Consider the following 20837-nt stretch of genomic DNA (forward strand, 5'->3'; position numbering starts at 1 on the left):
AGGTGCACATTTTCCAAACAGGTTGCCTCGTTGCTATTTTTGGACTTGAAATATGAAAATAAAAATGCCTTCAAGCATTAAAGCTAAAAGAGGAAAAAGAAAAAAAAACAAGAGGGATGTAGTTCTGATTCGGAGCAAACAGACCCTTCTTAAAACAGCTGAGCATTAAAACCCCAAGCATATGTCTCTATTAAGTTAGAGCCCAAAAAGAAAGAAAAAAAAACAAAACACTTAGATAGCATTTGCTGTTTTGGATGGCAGCAAGCACATGGTAGTTCTACTACAGAAACTGCAGGCTTTAAATGATTGCTTTGAATCAAATATACAACCATTTTATCCAAATCTGCTCTAATGTGAGATAATGTTTGCATGTAAAACTGAAATTCATCGAGTTGGAAAATTCACCCCCTCTGCTATGACTACTTATGCAGCTATTTGTACTCATAGCTACTAGGGTGGGTACCTAGGCAGTTAATGTATAATGGCATATAATGCGTAAACTGTGTGAAACACTCTAGCCTTTTATAATCATTTGACTTCATGTGAAGAAACAAAGAACTTTTGTTTAGCAAAAATGTAGCTCTTCATTGTACAAAATATATATATATAAAGTTTAATTAACCTGGCAGTTACCAGATTGACATGTGTAGAACTGAGTTATAAATCTGGGATGGCTGCCGTTGAGTTTGTCCATGAAAAGGAAGGACGTTTAGAACAATACTTCGAGCTGATTGGGTGACGTCCCAGCTAGTACCTGCCTTCCGTATTACGCTTTCAGCCAATCGTAGCAGTGAATTGTCTACAGCTTTAGTGTTTTCACAACTAGCAGAGTAAGCTGATAAATTTAACTTTTTCAAAATCCTGTCGGAAGGAAAGCACAGAAATCTTTCCCATCTACAAATGCACAAAGTGCTTATTTTTGTTTCTTTTTTAAACAAAAAATTGTCACTATTTTAGCTGAAACCAAGTCAAGTGCGGTATAGACAGGTCAGTCCCACAGCGTAGCCATGTTTGTTATGCAAGGGCAAGGCCCTTCTGACTGACGTCATTCCTACAAGTCCCGCCCCAAATAAATCACTGCTGTAATTTAATTGGTCCGACCCTCTGGTGGTTACGAGTCGACGTATTAGCTAGAGTCTTTCAAGATGGATTTGCAGCGAAAGGTTATAGTTTACTGCCATCCCTGGCAAAATCCTTACCATGAAATATGTTTAGAAAATCCTGCTCTATCCTACCATCCAAAATCTAAACATGTTAAGTAGCTTGAATCTACAGGAAGCTGGACTGGAATTTTGCATTATGGCTAAAAATAATAACACTACAATAAACACAGGGCGATCTAGAGAGAAACGGAGTACATAGGCCTACTGTTAAGTATATTGGATGATCTATTATATTGTGGGGATGTTACTCTTCCAAATCCCTGATGTGTGAGGGCATGCCATTAAAGACTCTTAGAAGTACTGTTAGCTTTTAAAATGATGTGTTGGTCAGTGCCAGATACGTAGACAAGGACTTTCATTGGATCATTCAATTGGATAAGGATGTATATGCCTAAATTAACAAATGAGTGGCTCACCAAACAAAATTAACTGTCTTCCATGGCAAACAGGGAAGAGAGCATCAGGATACATTCCCACCTGCCATGATTTTTTCCTTTTACAAAGACCAGAGATGTTTTGTCCCCTCAGGTCAGTCCAGACCTTTTGCGCAGTGATAAATGCACTTAAGCAAACCTTGGTCCAGACAAATAACCAAGACACCACTTTCTGAGATAGTCTTGGTCCTCTTCTAAACAGACTATGGTGCAATTTCTGCTGCTGTGAATACAGAGCAACCTTTTTGGACTAAACAAGCCACCCTTACAGGATCTGTAGCAAAAGTGAATGTACTAAAGTCATGGGATAGGAAAGGAATAGGAAATAAGACTAGTAATGACTAGTAATGTCATCCCATCCTAGAAGAGCTAATTCTACCTGCAAGCTCCTAAAATATATACCCAATATGTCGATAAAAATGTTTACTCACACACCCATCAGGTTCCCAGAAACATCCAAATTCCTAGCTCAGTGAAAACCAACTTTCTCAATTTATTCAAAGCGCTATTTGAGTCTTGTCCTTCTTAAATCCATCTATTGCTGCACTGTTATTTTTTTCACACTTGATCTTCGACTTAAACTGACCCCCATGTTTATATTATTACCCCTATCAACATAAAAACAAGGTAGTGAAGTTGGGTCTTATTTTCCAGAGATTTCAAATAAAGGGGGCATTTTGAATATTTGCAAATCCGGCTGGTTCCACCCCATTAAAATCAGCAGATTGTGTGTGATACAGGCAGCTATAGAGTGAGTCTAAAAGAAAAACTAGGTTCTAAGTCATGCAGTTGGAGGTAATAATGACAATACTCATTTAAATATTAACAATGATAATACTAAATAGTTTTCAGAGTTCATTTCACATAGGTAGTTTATCTCAAAGTGCTACAAACAAAAAGTAAAAAACTACAATCATTCAAAAATAAATAAGAAAAAATAAAACATCTTTGTCTGCTGCTGCTTTGTCCCAGCCATTTTTTTCTTTATTGAAACAGAATTTCTCTCTAACGTCTGTCATAGAACCAATACCTCATTTGTGGCCAAAATTACCACCAAAATGTTTACATGCAAGTTTGCAGCAGACTTTCAGAAGTGCTAAAAAGGATGCAAAAAACGTCTTTTTTTTAAGAAAGCCTCTCCACAAAGGACAAATTCTTTCTTGCTCCTTCTATATCTATCCTAGTCACTAAGTTATTAAGTGTTAATTAACGTTCATTGTTTCAGCTACATTTTTTTGAAAATGTTACAGCAACATTAGTGACCCAAACGAAAAAAAAAAAAAAAAACGAGCCATATTACCCATTGTGGTGAAGTGTGACAATCTGTCTGTCTGATGAAATTCTAGAATTGTCTAGATTATAAACTAGGTGCTTCAGTTTTCCAGCTAATGGTTTCACATGACAGATGTGGCATTATATTTATTGGTATTCAATTTCAGCCATGTTTACAGTATAAACAACTCTCAAGTGTTGTCGTTGTTAGGGTGACATTTTCGATCAGCCCAAACACAAGATTTGCGAAAATCACCTCGACTTCTAGGAAAATTTTAAAACATCCAGTTATTTACTGGCATGGTGTGTTCGTTATAGTTGTTCAGTTGACTATAAATTATGACCAAAATAAGGGGGAAGAAACACAACATTCTATGCCTTTATTAATTACAGGGCTTGGTAATATATATACATATATATATCTGATTTGTTCCATGTTATAGATTTATTTTTTCCCCACTCAGTTAAACTTTATAATTAAAAGGAAAACCAACAAGAACTTTTTTTTGTCATTACTTTCAAAAAATAGCTTTTGCTTCAACCGTAAACATGCTTGGAAACTAGTTGGCTGGCCCTGCCACTATAAACAAAATTGAACACACTTAATGGCTGCAGCTAGTAGTATTACACAGTGATTTAGTTTATCATTTATTGTTAACTATATTTCTACTTCGAATGGCTGTGTGAAAGATTAGAAGCGATGAGGCAATCAATCAGATTGTGTCGAAACAATGACATATGCCAGAACCCTTTGGGCATGACAGAGGTGTCATTCAACTAGTTGTAAATCGACGTATAATCACAAAAGTTCAAACACAAGAGTAAAAACATACTTCGTCATGTTTTAATTACATATACTAGAAACTTGTGGACTCTTAGCAGACCTGGAAATTAAAGTCTTTATACAGACAAGAGGTGGACTCATTGGTCGATTGGGGGCAATTCGAACTACCTGGAGCTTAACCTACTCAACTGTAGATATGATGGTAGACTTCTAAAAAATGGACCTGCACAATGCTTCTACTCATTCTCATCAACAAACTGTGTCAGTGGCTTACTTGCCTCCATCCAACACTTGTACAGGCCTAGGGTCAGAAAAACCAAAGTCAAGACCTTTACCGACCCCACATATCCAGGAGCTACATATCCTTTTGCCTTCTGGTTAGGCTTTACAAAAACCAATACTCATATCCAAAATCAATATATCTAGTAAATTTTAACCGACACTAATTACATACCAACCCTTTGGAGACAGAGGAAAAAACTACCACAGTGTGGCGATTACTTCTCCACATCCGTGAAACACCAAATATCCTTTACTGTGATGACTGGCTGCTGTCATATGAACAAAACAAATACCACATGAACAATCCTCTTCCCATCCAGTTTTACTACTTGGACAGATACTAATGTGTTTAAAAACAACAAATGTCTGTCAATATTTCCAACACATTGTATAGTTTTTACTTGATAACTGTTTACTGTGAATTAAAAAAAAACAATTCCTCTTTTTGTTCCCAACCATCTTTTCCAAGAAAGCTGGATTTAATAGCAGACATACGGCTCATAGCTAGAAAACTGCTGTCTCAGTTTATTTATACAGCACCATTTCACAACACATTTCATCTCAAGGTACTTTACAGAGAGAATTCAACCAGATCATACGGTCAGATTGGTTTTAAAACACTTTAGAACACTAAAGAGCTCTTCCCAGTTTCTATACAACGGAAGTCCACATACTTGCTAAATTTAAACTCTTTAATTTTAGTCCATGAGGTGCGGTGTCCTGAAAACCATTTAAATGAGTCTCTGCAGCACAACCGAATCAAATAATCAGGTCCTTTGCAAAAATCTAGTCAGGAGAACTTGAAACTGGGAAGCATTTCAAACAACAAGAGACCAGATCATGAGGACTGGCATTGAAGACGTCTATCCTAACAACAGTAGAACCCCAATAAAGAAATCTTAATTAGACACCATGCAAATCTAACATGCATTCAAAGGAATTAATGTTTGATTGATGAATTTCACAGAAGATAGATAGATAGATAGATAGATAGATAGATAGATAGATAGATAGATAGATAGATAGATAGATAGATAGATAGATAGATAGATAGATAGATAGATAGATAGATAGATAGATAGATAGATAGATAGATAGATAGATAATGTATAAACTAGGGATGCACGATATAATCGGCCCCCTATCGGTATCGGCCTTAAAACTGAATATCGGTCATCGGACACCGATATTTAACCCGATATTTGATCAGCTTCTGAGTTTCTAAAGTCTAAATAAAAAAATAAAAAATATTACTTCTTCCTCAAAAAATTCTTTTTTACAGACTTAAAAACTTTTAAAGACGAGGGAAAAAAAATATTGATACATTAAACTATCACAATATCTTCATATGCTTATATATTGCCATTTAAAAACACCATATCAAACGCTTTTACTAATGAAATATTGCTATATGTCATCGTTATGCTATGAAATCCCCCGAAAATTCACGAAATTTTGCCCTATTTTTATATGTTGATATATTGACGCGGTATCGATCTATTTTACTAACAAAATCTCACAAGAATTTGCAAAATATCACCAGAGTTTGTAACAGAACGATGAAATTTCACACGAGATTTTGAAAGCAAAATAGATCGATACCACGTTTTTAAAAATCTATTTGAAATCAGCATATGAAAATAAATTTGAGTATATTATTTTTCAAAGTGTCAGAAATGGATAACAAAACTGCTATTTTCAATGACTACTTATTTTTGTCCAGCTTTAACATCGGTATCGGTTATCGGCTACATGAGTTTTAAAATATCGGCATATCGGATATCGGCCAAAATCCCAATATCTTGCATCCCTAGTATAAACCAAGAGGGTATGTTTGAGCTATACCTCAGTATTGTGAATCATCCTAAAGCATAATTAGATATTATGGCTACTTCTTGTTCAATACTTGTCAATATTGAATTAGTTATCCCAGTAACCCCCAAATAATAATAAAATAAAAATAAAAACAGGGGGAAAAAAATCAATTACAAGTACAGATTGTTTATAGGTTTATAAAATATATTTACATTACTAAAATAGTTTGCTTTCATATGGTCTTTGCACCAATCCATCTGTTCTTCAATGATTTTGTCTCCAACATTTCTACTTTAAAATATGGGCTTTAACAAAAATGTAGTAGCCGCTATTTTTTCTCTATTTAAGAATCTTCATTTTAAATCCATCACAACTTAATTAAAACAAGCCAGGTGTTAATGTATAACCAAGATTTGTTGCGCTTAAATCTTTACCTTTTATTTCATAAGTTACGGTTTTCAGCGTGTCAAGCCACCCAACTTGGTTTAAACCTTACTGTGAACATTTATTAAACACTATTATCTCTTTTTTGAGCTAAACTAAACGTTCACCCCACTGTGAACGCATTTTGGACCAATGCGACAAAGCAGAAAGGCTGGCTTTACTGTATGTTTTATGCCTCGGTTACCATTTAGCCGTTAGCCTGTGTGGCTTTTACCGTTAAACAGAGGCAGAAGGCAGCCTGGCATATTCCCTCTTCAGTCATGCCACGTCTTACCTGACTGCTGATGGCCAGCTCTTCTTATCTCCCTCTTAAATACAATGGATGGAAGCGTCTCGAAAAAAGGATGCTCACAACGGATGTCAACGGTCCTTTCCAGTCTGCCGCGAAATATTTTCTTTTTTTTCCACAATCCAGGAAAGCTAGCCTAGCTGAGTAGACGCTGCGCCCTGTTGGAAAAGCATTTCTGCATCAGACCGTATCAGAGCTCAGCAGCGAGGCTAGGCTAACTAACTGTTATGGCTTCAGAGCAGTTTGGAACCATCTTGCCTCCCAACTGCTCGTCTCTGATTGGCTGCCGAGAAACAAGCTGTGTTTTCATTGGACACGGATACTGTCAATCAAACATATTGCAGCTTTTGATGTTCTGCATTCCCATAGAACGCCGTCTTTCTAGGATTTAATTTTTAATTTAATATCCCGTCTAAAATATTTTAACGTTAAAAGCTCATAGAAACCCTTTAAATTAGTATCTGCTTCATTTAACCTTGTTAATTTTAGTCAACTATTCATTCAAACGAAAAGTGTTAAACGCATCTGGCTAGAAGGATTATGTCAACTGTTGTATTTATATTATATTTGCCAGCTTCAATAGAAATAATCGAAAGTCATACCACCCTAAAATAAAAGAACAAGAAAATAAAAAGTATAGTTCAATAAAAACACAATGACAATATTTTAAAATAAGGATGCACTTATAAGAGAAAGAGGAATATATTTAGTTGTATACAGATATGAATAGTTTTGTTGGCACCACTTTTAAAGATGTGTTAAAATCTTTATAATAAAGCAATGTCCTACAGCATCACAAGAGTTTAACTCTGAAAGAGAAATATTAAAAATGACAAAGCTTGGCTAAATGATTTAAAGCTATTTAACTAAAAATACCAATGTTTCCATTACAGATAATCCTAACAATTCCATTTAAAGAAATGAGTCATGAAAAACATTTTTAAATTATATTTTATCTCTTCAAGTTGATTAGAGTGCCTAACAGCCTCTACATGGAAATCTCTGATTTTCTGTTTCACTGGGGTAATACTATTACATAAGAAAAGTGGCTGTTTAGACAAGGTGTCGTATAAATCTTACCACCACATACAGTGAAGGTAAGAGAGGTACAAAACAAGTATCCTCTGTCAAGTATGCTGCATGATCAGTGATGCTGCGGGCCCATATCTCTTTTTAAGACACAGGGAACCTTCTAAACAATTAGGGCAAAAGTGATTTACACAATTCTATGATAAATGAATAGAAAAACTGACCCACATTATGGTCCTGGTCATATCAGTGTGCAGTGCTACAGAAAACCTGCAGAGTGACGTGAAGAGAAGATAGCATCAGAAAAGCATGAAATTAGAAGGAAGAACCAAGAAAGGCTGACAGAAATTCCTTTCCATTTGCTTCAAACTTGTGAAATATAATTGTAGATTACATAATGCTACTATAGGGTGCTTTAAAAAGAATTATAAGTGGAGGTATGTACAACTTTTTCAAATTTGCAAAACACATTTACTTCTTATGCTTTTTATTCTAAGGGAGCTAAAAATAATGGCACTATTTATCAAGGTAATCAGCCATTTGTAATTCCCCAGTAATTTGTACCTTTCAGTAAAAGCAAAACATGCAAGCAAATGTAATGATCTCATTTCTGTAGAAAAAAAACATAAAAATTTGTTCAGTTAGTGCCTGGTGCAGCTAATAAACGTGCCTGTGGTTGAAAGAGTTGCAGAGTTATTTGGAAGGTTGTGCAGCTCGCTGCAGGATGCAATCTGTTTCCTGCTCTAACAGATGGCTCTCCTCTACATGTCTTCTTCGTTCTGCAACCAAAAGCCCGTTTCAAAAAACAAACCAACGCAAACAGGAATTTGAAGCAGACTTCTCTTCATTTTTGTTGCCCTTATTAAACTATATGTAAAGGCATATGTCACAAAAAACAGGTAAATGAAGATTGGTTGTGGTTTTGATTCTAAAAGAATGGGTTTGGTCTCTGTAATAAAAAGTGTCTCAGTTTTAACAGTCACCCTTGTAATATAGAGTTCATACACCAGCAACAAGTGCATTATGTATTTGCGCTGCATCTGCCAAACAAATAAAAGGAGGAAATACAATCTAATCGTTCTATCTTTTGTGATGCAAACACAGGACGAGTCCTAACTTTATTATCTAGGGGTAACAATAACTGGCTTCATAATTCAGCATAGATGGTCTTATGGGAGAGTCAGAATGAATTCATGAAGCAAACAAAACCCAAAGCCTTTATAGAGAATTTCAGTGGTTTTATTATAGCATTGTTTAGAACCCTGTTCAAAAGAGAAAAAAAAAGTCAAAACAAAAAAATACTACATAATCTGTACTTGTATATATAACTGATCTATAAAAAAACATATAATGTATCTAGGATTGTCTGGCCAAGTAGTGGGGTTGGTCACTGCAGCCCTTGTGGCACCGCAGACCTTAGCTTTCTTCCTCCATCCCTGGCTGACAGAGACATGAAGTAGGTCATGAATGCCACCTGCTGGGCTGTTGATGCAACATGTCAGTTTGGTATCAATAATAAGTCCTCTTTCCTGCACTTTTTCATAACCAATGTCTCCATTTCATTCCTCAGGAGTTCCTGTTTCCCCTTTAGGCACCATTTAAGAGGCTGTTTATCTTTGCAAAAAGAACCAAAAAAAGGGGAAATGTCCCCACTAAGTTGATGACTCAACCGATACAGAAAAAGAAAAAGCAGATGAACTGGTGTTTGTAAAGGGGACTTTCATTCAATTCAGTGCTCTTGCCACTGGGCATTAGTTTGACGTACATCTGAGAGTAAACAGAAGCCACACTCAGTGAGGAAATCACCCTTGTTAAATATAAACCAGCTGATAGGATTACAGTTGAAGCTCTTGCAGAAATGCTGCTCAAACGATTTTGCAGTTTGTGAAGTTGAGCTATAACTTTCTAGTTTTCAGTTTTCCACATTTTCTTTATTGTAATTCAGAAAAAAAGTTTGAGTTAGGTTTGTATGAAAGTATGCAAAAACATTTTATAATTCTTCTTTTTTTTTTCAAAAAAAAAAAAAAAAAAGGTCTCTTTAGATACTGGATTTAAATTGAACCTATGGTTTAAAATAATGAAACTGCCTTTTTACACAAACCTAATCAAATTGTCACAGATTTTTTTTTTAACAAACCATTATTAAATGTAGGGTTAGCATTTCAATAAAACTAAACCAAACATGTCAAAGCAAAACTTTTAAAATTGCTATTTTCTAAACATGTGAAATACAAGCCAACCTCAGAATTCCCTTGTGTGGAAAGTTCTGCACTTAGATGCTCTAAACTGTATGGAAATTCCAAAAAAATAAAGGAATGTTGAAATGTATAGATTTTTTAACTGGAAAATTTAAATGAAAATCTTCACATTCTTTATTTGTTAGACAGTTTTTTTTTTATTTGAAGTATGCATGGATAGGTATGAGATTTAAAAAACAATGCTAACCAAAAGTACCACGGTTTGAAGTTATCATGGCGTTTATACAGAAATTTGAAAAAACTTTATGAATTGGTCTCATTTTATATAACTCTTTTAAGAAAAAATCCTACCCCCTGAAGAAAAACAAACATTCTGTTGACTTTAAAATAAAAACTTATATCAATAACAAATTTATTTGGGGGTATTCTTACATCCTCTTAATAAGATTTTGAAAAAAAAATGTCCCCTTAAATGTCCTCATCCCTTTTAGCAAGGCAGACTGCCCTCTGGTGCGCAGCAGACATGTAGCTCTTTGCTTCCTAACTCTACGTGCTGGAGGTTCTGAGTTCAAGCCCCACTTCCACAGCCTGCACTCTGGGTCCCTGAGCCAGGCCCTTCACCCCACACTGCTTCCTGGGTGCCGCACAGTGGCACCCCGCTGCTCCCCTAGCGGACGGGTCAAATGCAGATGTGACCTTTCACCAGCCAGCTGACTAGCAGTGCAAAGAAACAGAAGAGCTGGAGAAGAGTTATGAATCCTTTAGTCTATTTTGTGTACAGCTGGAAAACAAACAATCTCATTCTAACACATTTTTTTGTATTTCGGGTACTTTAAATTATATAAAAGATTTTAATTATTTTTAAACCACAGCTATTTTAAACCATGGTACATCTTGACACCGTTAACCATGCCTAAATAATTGTTTTTGCCTCGAACAACAAGTCAGTTTTTTCATTTTTTTATTCCTAGTTACAGTATGACTTGCACTGGACATTGACACAGTTTTGGCAGTGTGACGACAGATTATATCAATACCTTGTTGATGCCATGATTCTCTGGTGCCTTTTTTACTGACATTTTAGCCTGTGACACGATTTCACATAAAAGCATAGCTATACAAGGGGAAAATGGTCACGATATTACAATTGTCTTTTATTTCACACGTAAATATTCAGACTTTAGTTACACAAACTGGCACTCTGTTCACAGCACAACAATACAAAATCATCAGATGAAGATCCAGACATTCTTTTGATTGCACGACCAAGCAACACTGTAAACAAATAGATTGACAGATATGGATTTATTTGATAGGCGAGTCTAAGATCTCTTGGTAATCCTGTCGAATGGCCCTGCTCACTCTGTACAGCTTTACCCCGGTCAGAGTGAACACGCTGACCATGATGACAAGGCCCCCAATAACATCGTACGCAGAGGGGATCATCCTCAGCACGATAAGCTGCAGAAACATTGAAACCACGATCTCTAGGTGCTGCACCGTGCTAACTAAGGCTGGATGAAACTTGTTAAGAGCATAGTAGACTCCAAGGAATGCCACTGTGGAGCAGATACAGATTCCAATTAAATATCCCCAGGTCTCTCCATCCAGGGGAATGATAGGCTCTTGCATGATGAACATGGTGGAGGCCCCCCATACAGTGCCCGTCCAGCCGAAGGTAAAAAGTGCAGTCCACATGCTGACACGCTCCTTGATGGCTCTGTAGACAATCATGGAGAGGGCGGCGGTCAAGCCTGCCATCACTGTCATAGTATAGCCAAAGGCTTCCTTCCAAAACCCCAACCTGGACTTCTCCTCGTCCGCTACATTCGGCACCATAACCAGGCAGAGGCCAAACACACTTCCTACCACCGTGACCACATCTGTGTAGCTCAGCCTCTCATCCAGCAGCAGGAAAGCCAGTATGGCACTGAAGACTGTGGTGGAGGCTCGCCACATGATGGTACCATTGCTGGGAGGTACTATGGCAAAAGACGTGTAGGCGCAAGTGATTGAAATGACATTGCAGACACCATAGAAGAAGAGACGAAGCCGGTAGCCCTTTGGGCCAAAGGGCGCCTCGTGGTAATAGAGGACCACCAGAATTGACAGCACTTGGATCACAGAACGGATGAAGAGCAGCTCGAGGGAGGGAACCTTAGAACGATCTGCTGCCAAGCGAGTAATTAAAGCCACACATCCATGAGCTGCTGCTGCACCAAACAAGGCCATCCAGGTCACTTTGGAGGCCAAAACATTAGCCTCGCCAAAGCTGGCCAGCTGACCCTCAACCCCCTTGTCTCTTTGAACATTTGGCTGCTTAGGTTGAGTCTCCATGGTACCAAAGAAAGTCCTGCTGCCTTTGGCATCTGAAACCAATCTCTTTCCGACATTTGCCTCTGCAAAGGTACCAAAATCCTCAAAAGAGGGTGCATCATCGTACCCTTCGTCACCAGGCTGGGGGAAGTGGGTGGCGTACTTTACTGTCACGGTGTTGGGGTGAATTTTGACTCGCTTTTTTGATCCATACTGGAGGGAGGGTGAAGCTGCATCCATGATGTGTGAGGTATTATACAGGGTTGTCTGGAAATAATGAAATAAAAAGTCAAATCTTAAATGAAAACATACTTGGCTCATTCCAAACAATGTTCTTATGTAACACCTGCATACCTAAAGTACATTCGACAGTGATTTACTTGAGTAGCTAAATAAAAGTAGTGCATCATTGGGAATACAGGGACAATTATACACTGTTTTGAATGTTTTTTTTTTTTTTATTAATAAAGACCTGAAAGATGTGACATGTATGTTAATTTAGCCATCTGGGGTTAAGACTTCATGCAACCACTTTCTAGTATAATTAGAGCCTCATCTGTTTTCTGGGTTCTTCTCTGTTAGATTTTTATATGTAGACACCTAAAGCTGAGCCCATTATTCTTTGCAACATGTTGTCTTGAGAAAAATCTAGGGCTGAACGATTTTGCGAAAAATCAAAAATTGAGATTTTTAACTAATATTGCAATTGCGATTTTAATTTGATTTTTGTTTAAATGAAATACAAGATTTTTGATATTTAATTACGGGGTTTTATTATTTTCATGACCTTAAAACCTTTACTATAACCTTTGTGTAAAAAAAATTTGTACTACTAAATGCGTGTTAGCTGAAACTCCGTCTGCCTATTTGTGTGGTGGCTAACCCCATTTAAGGGTATTGCTGCCCCCTAGAGGGCTGGAATGGAATGAAGCCTCTGCGACTTCAAATTTGTGTTATATTAAATTGCGATTATTTGCAAAAGCAGTTATTTGCCCGGCCCCAGTCAGATTGGATAGAGAGTGTCTATAAACATCGATTTTCTAAGTCCTATCTGATTGTTTTACTAAACTGTTCCAAAGTTGGATAACAGTTTGGTCTAAAACATTTTGTTGTGGATCTGGCTTTTTGTTTAGAGTTGTTGTTTTCTTGGGGGGGGGGGGGCTTTATCTAGCCTGGGTGCCATTCCGAACTTAGTCCCGCCCACAAAGTTTGAGGTCGGGAAGTTCGGTCTGGCTCTGCTCCATAGTAGCGCGAGTATGATCGCCCACCCTCTGGCGATCCAATCAAATTGTCAGGGCGGACTTTATACGATGATGGACAGATGATCAACAGTAACGTAATCAACCACGTGACCAAAGCGCGCTTGCGTGACAACAATAATGGCTGCCGCTGGAGAGTTTAGGTGAGTAAATTCTGCTATTAGGTCTGTTCTAGAAGATATCGACAGCAAATTAATTTTAAAAGAGGAACAGAGAAACGCGATCAAGTCTAATCTTCTTATTATAGGCGTGCAACTGCACACTTTGATTTTTGTGGACATCAACTATGCCTCGCTTAAGATACGTCACGCACTCCGTTGCTCTTATTGGTTGTAGGTCTATCCTATTGAGTGCAGAGGCATTTTTTTTCCTGGTTCGTTCGAAACACGCCCCATAATCACAGCTCTATGGAGCAGTATCAGACTCATATTCTGACTAGAATTGAGTCGGACTACGTCATGCTAGGCTTTATCCCCGTTTCATGCGTTTTAAAGACTAGAACAGGCTTTCTCCCCAGGGTTGCCCTGAGTTTACACATCTTTTCATCAGCTCTGATCCAGCCTTTCTGCCCATGTGGAAGAAACGTATTCTTACAGCATAATGCTGCCGCCACAATTTCTGAACTAAAGAGCACCTTCTTCCATTTTTAATGGAACCAGCTCACCTGAACTATGGCTATTCCATAGTTAATATGGGCCTCCTGAGTGGCAGCCATAGCTTGGAAGATTTGAATTATGTCACAGATATCCAAACCTCTGGAAATTGTTTTCTAAACTAAACCTGTCAGATATATTCTCATCTCTTCATGATGCTGTTTGTTCCCTGCTGTTCTTAATCAAACAGAGAACAGCTGGATCTATACTACGGTGATGCACAAAAACTATTTACATATCCAATGAGTTATGAAGGCAAATGGTTACAATGGATTTAATTTACAGTTAACAACGTAACTCCAAAATCGTATTATTTGTTGATTTCGTTTCAATTGAGAACCATGTAGGCTATAGTTTCCTTTCCAGTTTATATTAATGAGCCACTTTGTGTTTGTCTATCACATACAAATTTAATAAGATAGACATTTGCACTCATTTAATCCAAACAGCAAACACTCTGAGGCTGATGTAGTCTGATGGGGATGAGATTACATAACAAGGAAACCAATGAGGGGGTTGATGGATGAATGTGGGCCACGTATGAGAAGAATAGAGCAACAAGCCAGAGTTAATGCCAGACTACTGTATACAACAGATGACAAACCTCAAAATCTATAACAGAAATTTTGTTGGATTTTTCAATCAATTATTCAAAAACATTTTTAGACATAGACGTATTAACCCCCAAACGCACACACGTTATACCCTATGCAAAATACATTTGCAGTCACTACAGCCCTAATTTTAGGACCACGTTAAACATGAATTCAATCCACAAGGGGGCAGAAATGACCTCCTTATTTCCTTTTCATCGTCATAGCCTATAGTTGCTCCTCTTTTATTTATTTATCTTTTTTTTTCTTTTCAATTTTATTTAAATACATTATAATAAAACACAGAAATAACGTTCTATAAAAATACAGAAATAAAAAGGCTTGATGCAAATGTCACGCATTTTTAAATTGCCCCTTTAATTAGGCTAAATAAATGATTTTTCTCTTACAAATTGCAGGAGGAAAATTGCACCAACCGTTTATTTAGAATTATCATTACTAATCAAACTGAATTATTGTTTTAATTGCAGCGTATCTTTAATCATATTTATGTCAGATCTTCTTCTGCACGATATTTCCATCGAAACAGTGTTTTTTTTTTCATCAAATGAATGAACGTTTTTAAAACATCTTACCTTGAGCGTGTTTTATTTGTATGAATTCCTAATGATGCATGGGGGTGTGTGTCATAAAAGCAGATTTGGTCGGAGTTCCTCTTCCTTGCATCTGATCATCTGCAGCTCCAGTTTCCCCATGTTCCCTCCCCCCTGAAGCGGAGCTTCTCTTAAAGACGTCTAAAAGCCTTTCCGGGTGTTTTTTTTTCCCTTCAAGCTGTTTCTACAACTCTGCTCTGATTTCTGCTACCGACGAATCTGAAGCTGCTGTTGCTGCTGAGGTGATGATGAGAGCAATGATGATGATGGTGATGATGATGATGGTGGTGGCAGGGGAGGTGGTGGAGGAAGCCATGCCCCCCACATCAGGGGCGGAGCTAGATGGGGGGCCAGGGGTGGCCATGCCCCTCCCTGTGGCCACCCTTACCATTTTTTCCTCTCTAATACAGATGGTGCAATGGCGTAACTATCGGTAGGCAGAGACTGCAGTTGCTTAGGGCCCCCCAACCTCTTAGGGGCCCCGTCTCTGACACCTGGTCGGCCCCCTACATCACAGTGGACTAGGACGACTGTTTGCTGATGTAATGGTGCGAAAAGTTATTTCTATACCCACCTGACACTAATGCATGTTAATGGACCTTATTTATACCCCAACACATTCCAGATGATAAAATGATGAAGTGTGTAAGTGGGGTGGGGGTGGGGGTGGGGGGTTACTTTATATGGGGCCCACCCAGGCAATGTTGCTTATGGGCCTATTTTTGTGTCGTTACGCCATTCATAATTACTTGATAACAAAAACACTGTGGTTAATTTAATACACATTAAAGATGATAAGTTCAGAATTCATGCTCTTTTCAGAACTAGATTTTGTCTTATATGGGGTAAAGAGAGTCATCCAGGAGTCTTCAGTGAAATCATAGATAAATAACTATTTTAATAAAAAAATATTAAATAATTGATTTATGTAGATATTAGTACTTGTAAATATCAATTTTATGCGGAATGATTATCGATATAAATAGGTATGTAATGACAATGGAAAAGAGGTTTGCCTCAGAACTCAAACCAGAAAGTATTTTATCCACTATACCTTTTATCTAGAAAGGAGGGATGTTTAAATATATGTGTCTATTTGTTAGCAAAGGCTGTAGGAAAGTATAGTTAGTCTTATCTTTGGCTTGACCCTGAGGTGTACATTGGTTATTGCCTGGCCACCCTTATAAAAATGTTCTGGCTGCGCCACTGCAGAACAAAATAAATAAAAAACAAAAATAAATCCCTAAGATTTGGCTTTGGTCTTTAAGATGCCTATTTCACAATACAAAATGTCTAACTATTTTTTGATTTCGATGGAGTTGAATATTTAATTCATCTCAAACCATTAAAAGATTTTTTTCTAATCCTCCCAGAATTCCTGATTTCGCTAAAAGATAGAACCAGCTGTTCTTTTTATTAATTTTATTTTATTTATTTATTTATTTCCTTCAATCACTTAACATATCCGCTCCCCTAGGGACTACAGAGAAAATCTAACAAATAATAAATAGTTATAATTCATATATTTTGAACGTTCTCCTCATTTTTTCTGCTGACAACAACACAATTTAATTCTTTTTGGATTTGAAATTATGGACCAAACAGTACAAAGCTGAGGTGCATTTTTTCTACCTTTTTTAATATAATACATAATTTTCTGTGAAGGCATCAGAGGTTTGTCAGAGGATATTAGTGAACAGCTTATTTATTGCATTGTTGTCTAACTTGGGTTTAGTCTGCATGTCTTGCAAATAGATGTCAAAGAAACCAAGTAGACATCTTTGGGAGCACCATCCTCTAATCATCTGAAGAAATAGAAATAGTATGGGACAATAGCAACATTACTAAAGACCTGACATTAAGAAACCAACAGACTAATGGTAAAATTGGATGAGCTGCAGAGATAAAGTGATATGCATGACACCATTGTTTATAATGGGTTACAATAAAACTAATTTTCTAAAAACTAATGTGAAAAACCAACCATGTGCAAAAATGTGCTCTTATCAGTAGAGACCAAAATGAAATGTACGTTCATCCACAACTCTATCTGAGGATGGAAACAGTGTTGCCTTAATGGAACATGGTGAGAGCAGCATCTTGCTGTTAAGATTACTTCCTTTATTAAGGACAGTAAAGCAGAGTTGATAGGAAGAAAGATCAAGCTAAATATCAGCCAATCCCATAAAGAAATAGATTTAATAGATTTATGAATGAAATCCAATAGAGAAAAGGTAAAAGAAAACTAAAGTTTTCAGCAGCTCTTCATCCAGTCTGACTAAGCCATTCTCTACTGTTAGTCAAAAAGCAGCTAACCCTACAGAATCACATCTGCACACACAGTGAAAGGTAGTTCTACAAAGCATTGCCATAGAGGGGCTGAATATCAGTAAAATATACTCCAAAGCAGCATTTCATTTTTTTTCCCTCTGTATTCGACCGACATTGTAACAGGGTCGGAGCTAGATGGGGGGCCAGGGGTGGCCATGGCCACCCTTAGCCAATCATTGGCCACCCCTTTGGCCACCCCTACCATTTATTTCCCTCTAATACAGATGGTGGCAGCGGGTAATACTATCAAGAGGAATGTTTAAACTTATTAAACATTTTAATTTTTCATATATTAATAGTTACTTGACAACTAAAACGCTGTGGTTAATTATGCACATCTAAATACTAACATTATAGTTGATATGTACAGGATTAATGCTCTTTTAATTTTGTGTTATATGGGGTAAAGAGTAAAATTATGTGTCTCTGCATATCATCAAGGAGTTTTCAGGGAAATTATAGATAAATAACTACTTTAATAATAACTTAAAACGTCATTTAATGTAGATATTAGTACATGTAATATTAATATTATGCAGAACACATTTTTGATGAAAGTAGGTAAGTAATGACAATGGAAATGACGTTTGCCTCAGACATTTTGTCCACTATACCCTTTATTTAGGCAGCACGGATGTTTAAACATATGCATCTATTTATAATCATGGATGGATGGATGGATGGATGGATGGATGGATGGATGGATGGATGGATGGATGGATGGATGGATGGATGGATGGATGGATGGATGGATGGATGGATGGATGGATGGATGGATGGCTATGCCTCTGCATTGTAAATGAGAGAATCATTGTGTAAATTTATAAAAAAATTTTAATGGTTCCTACATTCTGCTTGTCTGCTCCCCAGACATCTTCAGCTCATTTGAAGTACTTATTTATTCTACGTAATAAGCACCACACAACAACCGTCTCACACTAAATAGATATTTAGAAAAACAAAAACATAGACACTTGCAGCAATAAAAAACAGCAGGACAAGAATGAGATAATATGATACGGTGATGTAAAAGTCAGGAAAAAACTAATGTCCTCTTTTCATGTAGCTGGATTATAGAACTGAAATTAGGTTGTGAAGTATTGCCCCCCCAACCCCCCACTCAAACCCCCAGGCGATGCATCATGAATCCCATCTGCTAATATAAACTGTAACACCACTGACTCTGCTGCACGACAGCGATTTTAATTATCACGGAGGACCATAGAAGGTGAATTGCAATGTTGCGGCAATTAACTCTGTGTCAACATCCGCATAAAACTCCTTGCAGTATCAGTAAATCTGCCAGTAGAGAATAAGCATTTGAATTTGATTGCCTATAAATGGGGAAAATTATGCTCGAAACACCTGCGCAGTTATCTTCTGCCTGTGATAGGTAGCACAATTACAAACTGCAAAACACAGTGGAAAACATTTAGAACTAGAAAAAGCTATTTAAGAGAAACAGCAAAGTGGGAATGCTGTTTTCTGATGAATGAAAATAGAAAATTTAGCTAAAGAAACAAAACAAGGAAAAAAAACAGAAAATAGCTGAAGAATTTTCTGTGAAGGCATCAAAGGTTTGTTAGAGGATATTAGTGAACAGCTTATTTATTGCATTGTTGTCTAACTTGGGTTTAGTCTGCATATCTTGCAAATAGATGTCGAAGAAACATCTTTGATTCAAAACAGTCAAAACATAATTTTGGTTCAAAACAGTCATATCATTACTTACCTACTTTTATCCATCCATCCATCCATCCATCCATCCATCCATCCATCCATCCATCCATCCATCCATCCATCCATCCATCCATCCATCCATCCATCCATCCATCCATCCATCCATCCATCCATCCATCCATCCATGGCAGCGATACAAAAACACTTGTTGTTTCGGATTTTCATCTGTGATTTTGGAAACTCTCTCATTGGATTTCTATTGGGGGAGTGTGGACTTCTTCGTGCTCTGGGCCAAACTGCAGGAAAACTGTAAATCCCACACAAATGAGGGTTATATTTTAATAGTTTAATGTTTGGAGAACATTTTAAAAGTCGAGTGGTGTTTCTAGCTGAAAGTATGGTGAAGTAGATAAAGGTCAAAATGGTGAAATTTTAGCAGAATTTTTGTTGAAATCTGAGAATTCTACATGCTTTTCAATGGGACAAAAAAACACAGAAAAAGCTCAATATTGCAAAAACTAATAAAAAATATCTATACCAAAAGATATAGCATAATTCTCCTGAACAAGCTGAACATTTTGATACCAAAATTGTCGAAATCGGTTGAAAATTGCAGGACTAATTAAAGTCAGAAAAATAAAAAGAGCAAAACAATAAGTGGGAATGCATAAACATTTGGGTAACATACCTATTTAACCTTTTTAATTTATTATAAAACAAATAAAACTGCCTAGATTTTGGATTAATAACCCATAAAAAATATCTTCATTCATAGTATTGTGCATTCTTGAATACATACCATCGCAGGACCACCTTTGGTGAAATGCGCATCCCTTCCAGAGCACTGTGACACTGCATCATGAGCAACTTTCTTTCAAAACCCTTTTTTTCCCAGCATTTGATGTTTTAATTATAGTGCCAGGAAGTGCTGTTGCTTCAGATAGGCATGTATACTGATCCTTTGTGCCTTATCAATTATATTTCTAAAATGCATGCAAATGACCTAAGAGAAAGGTTAAAATTTAAAACTAAGAGGGAAACTAAAGCACTGTACTGCTATTTTGAGGTGGTGACTGCATTTTCTACATACAGCCAAGGAGAAAAGATAGTACATCTTATTTGAATGTCAGGGCTTTAACTATTACAAAGTAACAAAACTGATATTTCTTTACTGGCTTCTAAAATGAGTTAAATTCAATCCTGAGAGTAAAACAACTTAAACAGATTCTACACTGTTATACATTTTTTTAGTCATAAACGTTTGAGTTCCCATTAGCTCCTTAAGTAAACAGCTCATGGTCAGTTAAGCGACTATAAAGTACATGTTACTGCAAACCACATATCCTCTGCCATGGTTGATTAGTGGAATCAGTTTGGAATGATAAGCCCTATCTGTTTTTATCAAAGAAGTTACTCTGTGTTATGGCCCAACATCCTTATTTTTATCAGATTGGTCCAAAGAATATTTTTGCTGAAGCCATCTGGTTTCATATCACCCTCTGTACTTTTTTAAACATTACAGGAAATGCTACAGCCCCGCTGTAAATCTTTGCTGTCATCCATTCGGGTATTATTATGCATAAAGCTGTAACTGCACAAGCAATTACCTCTCCTATGGCTGTTTGAGTACCTAGTGTTTTGGGAATAAATCAAGCCATGGAAAAGTCCACAGTAAACTCTG

General features: G+C 37.0%; 2 protein-coding genes across 2 annotated transcripts in view; both read right to left on the reverse strand.

Moving 5' to 3' along the window:
- The window catches only part of nck1b (NCK adaptor protein 1b), a 50565-nt gene extending 43849 nt beyond the window's left edge, over positions 1 to 6716 (reverse strand). Inside the window, exon 1 of the mRNA XM_038293676.1 lies at positions 6469 to 6716. The gene's annotated coding sequence lies outside the window, so the exon portion shown is untranslated. The remainder of the gene's footprint in view (positions 1 to 6468) is intronic.
- Positions 6717 to 9543: 2827 nt separating this feature from the next.
- slc35g2b (solute carrier family 35 member G2b) lies at positions 9544 to 15441 on the reverse strand. Its single transcript, XM_038293808.1, has 2 exons — positions 15128 to 15441; positions 9544 to 12293 (listed from the first exon to the last, which is right to left on the reverse strand). Exon 2 carries the CDS (start codon positions 12264 to 12266, stop codon positions 11016 to 11018), a length of 1251 nt encoding a protein of 416 aa, XP_038149736.1. The 5' UTR covers positions 12267 to 12293; positions 15128 to 15441; the 3' UTR covers positions 9544 to 11015.
- Between the last annotated feature and the right edge of the window lie 5396 nt (positions 15442 to 20837).

Source organism: Cyprinodon tularosa, unplaced genomic scaffold, assembly GCF_016077235.1.
Source record: "Cyprinodon tularosa strain WSP-4 unplaced genomic scaffold, ASM1607723v1 ctg33, whole genome shotgun sequence".
In the NCBI taxonomy this organism is placed as follows: Eukaryota; Metazoa; Chordata; class Actinopteri; order Cyprinodontiformes; family Cyprinodontidae; genus Cyprinodon; species Cyprinodon tularosa.

What these genes read in the sequence shown, in the direction of transcription:
- slc35g2b (XM_038293808.1), bottom strand. Translation starts at nt 12,266, where the DNA reads ATGGATGCAGCTTCACCCTCCCTCCAGTATGGATCAAAAAAGCGAGTC.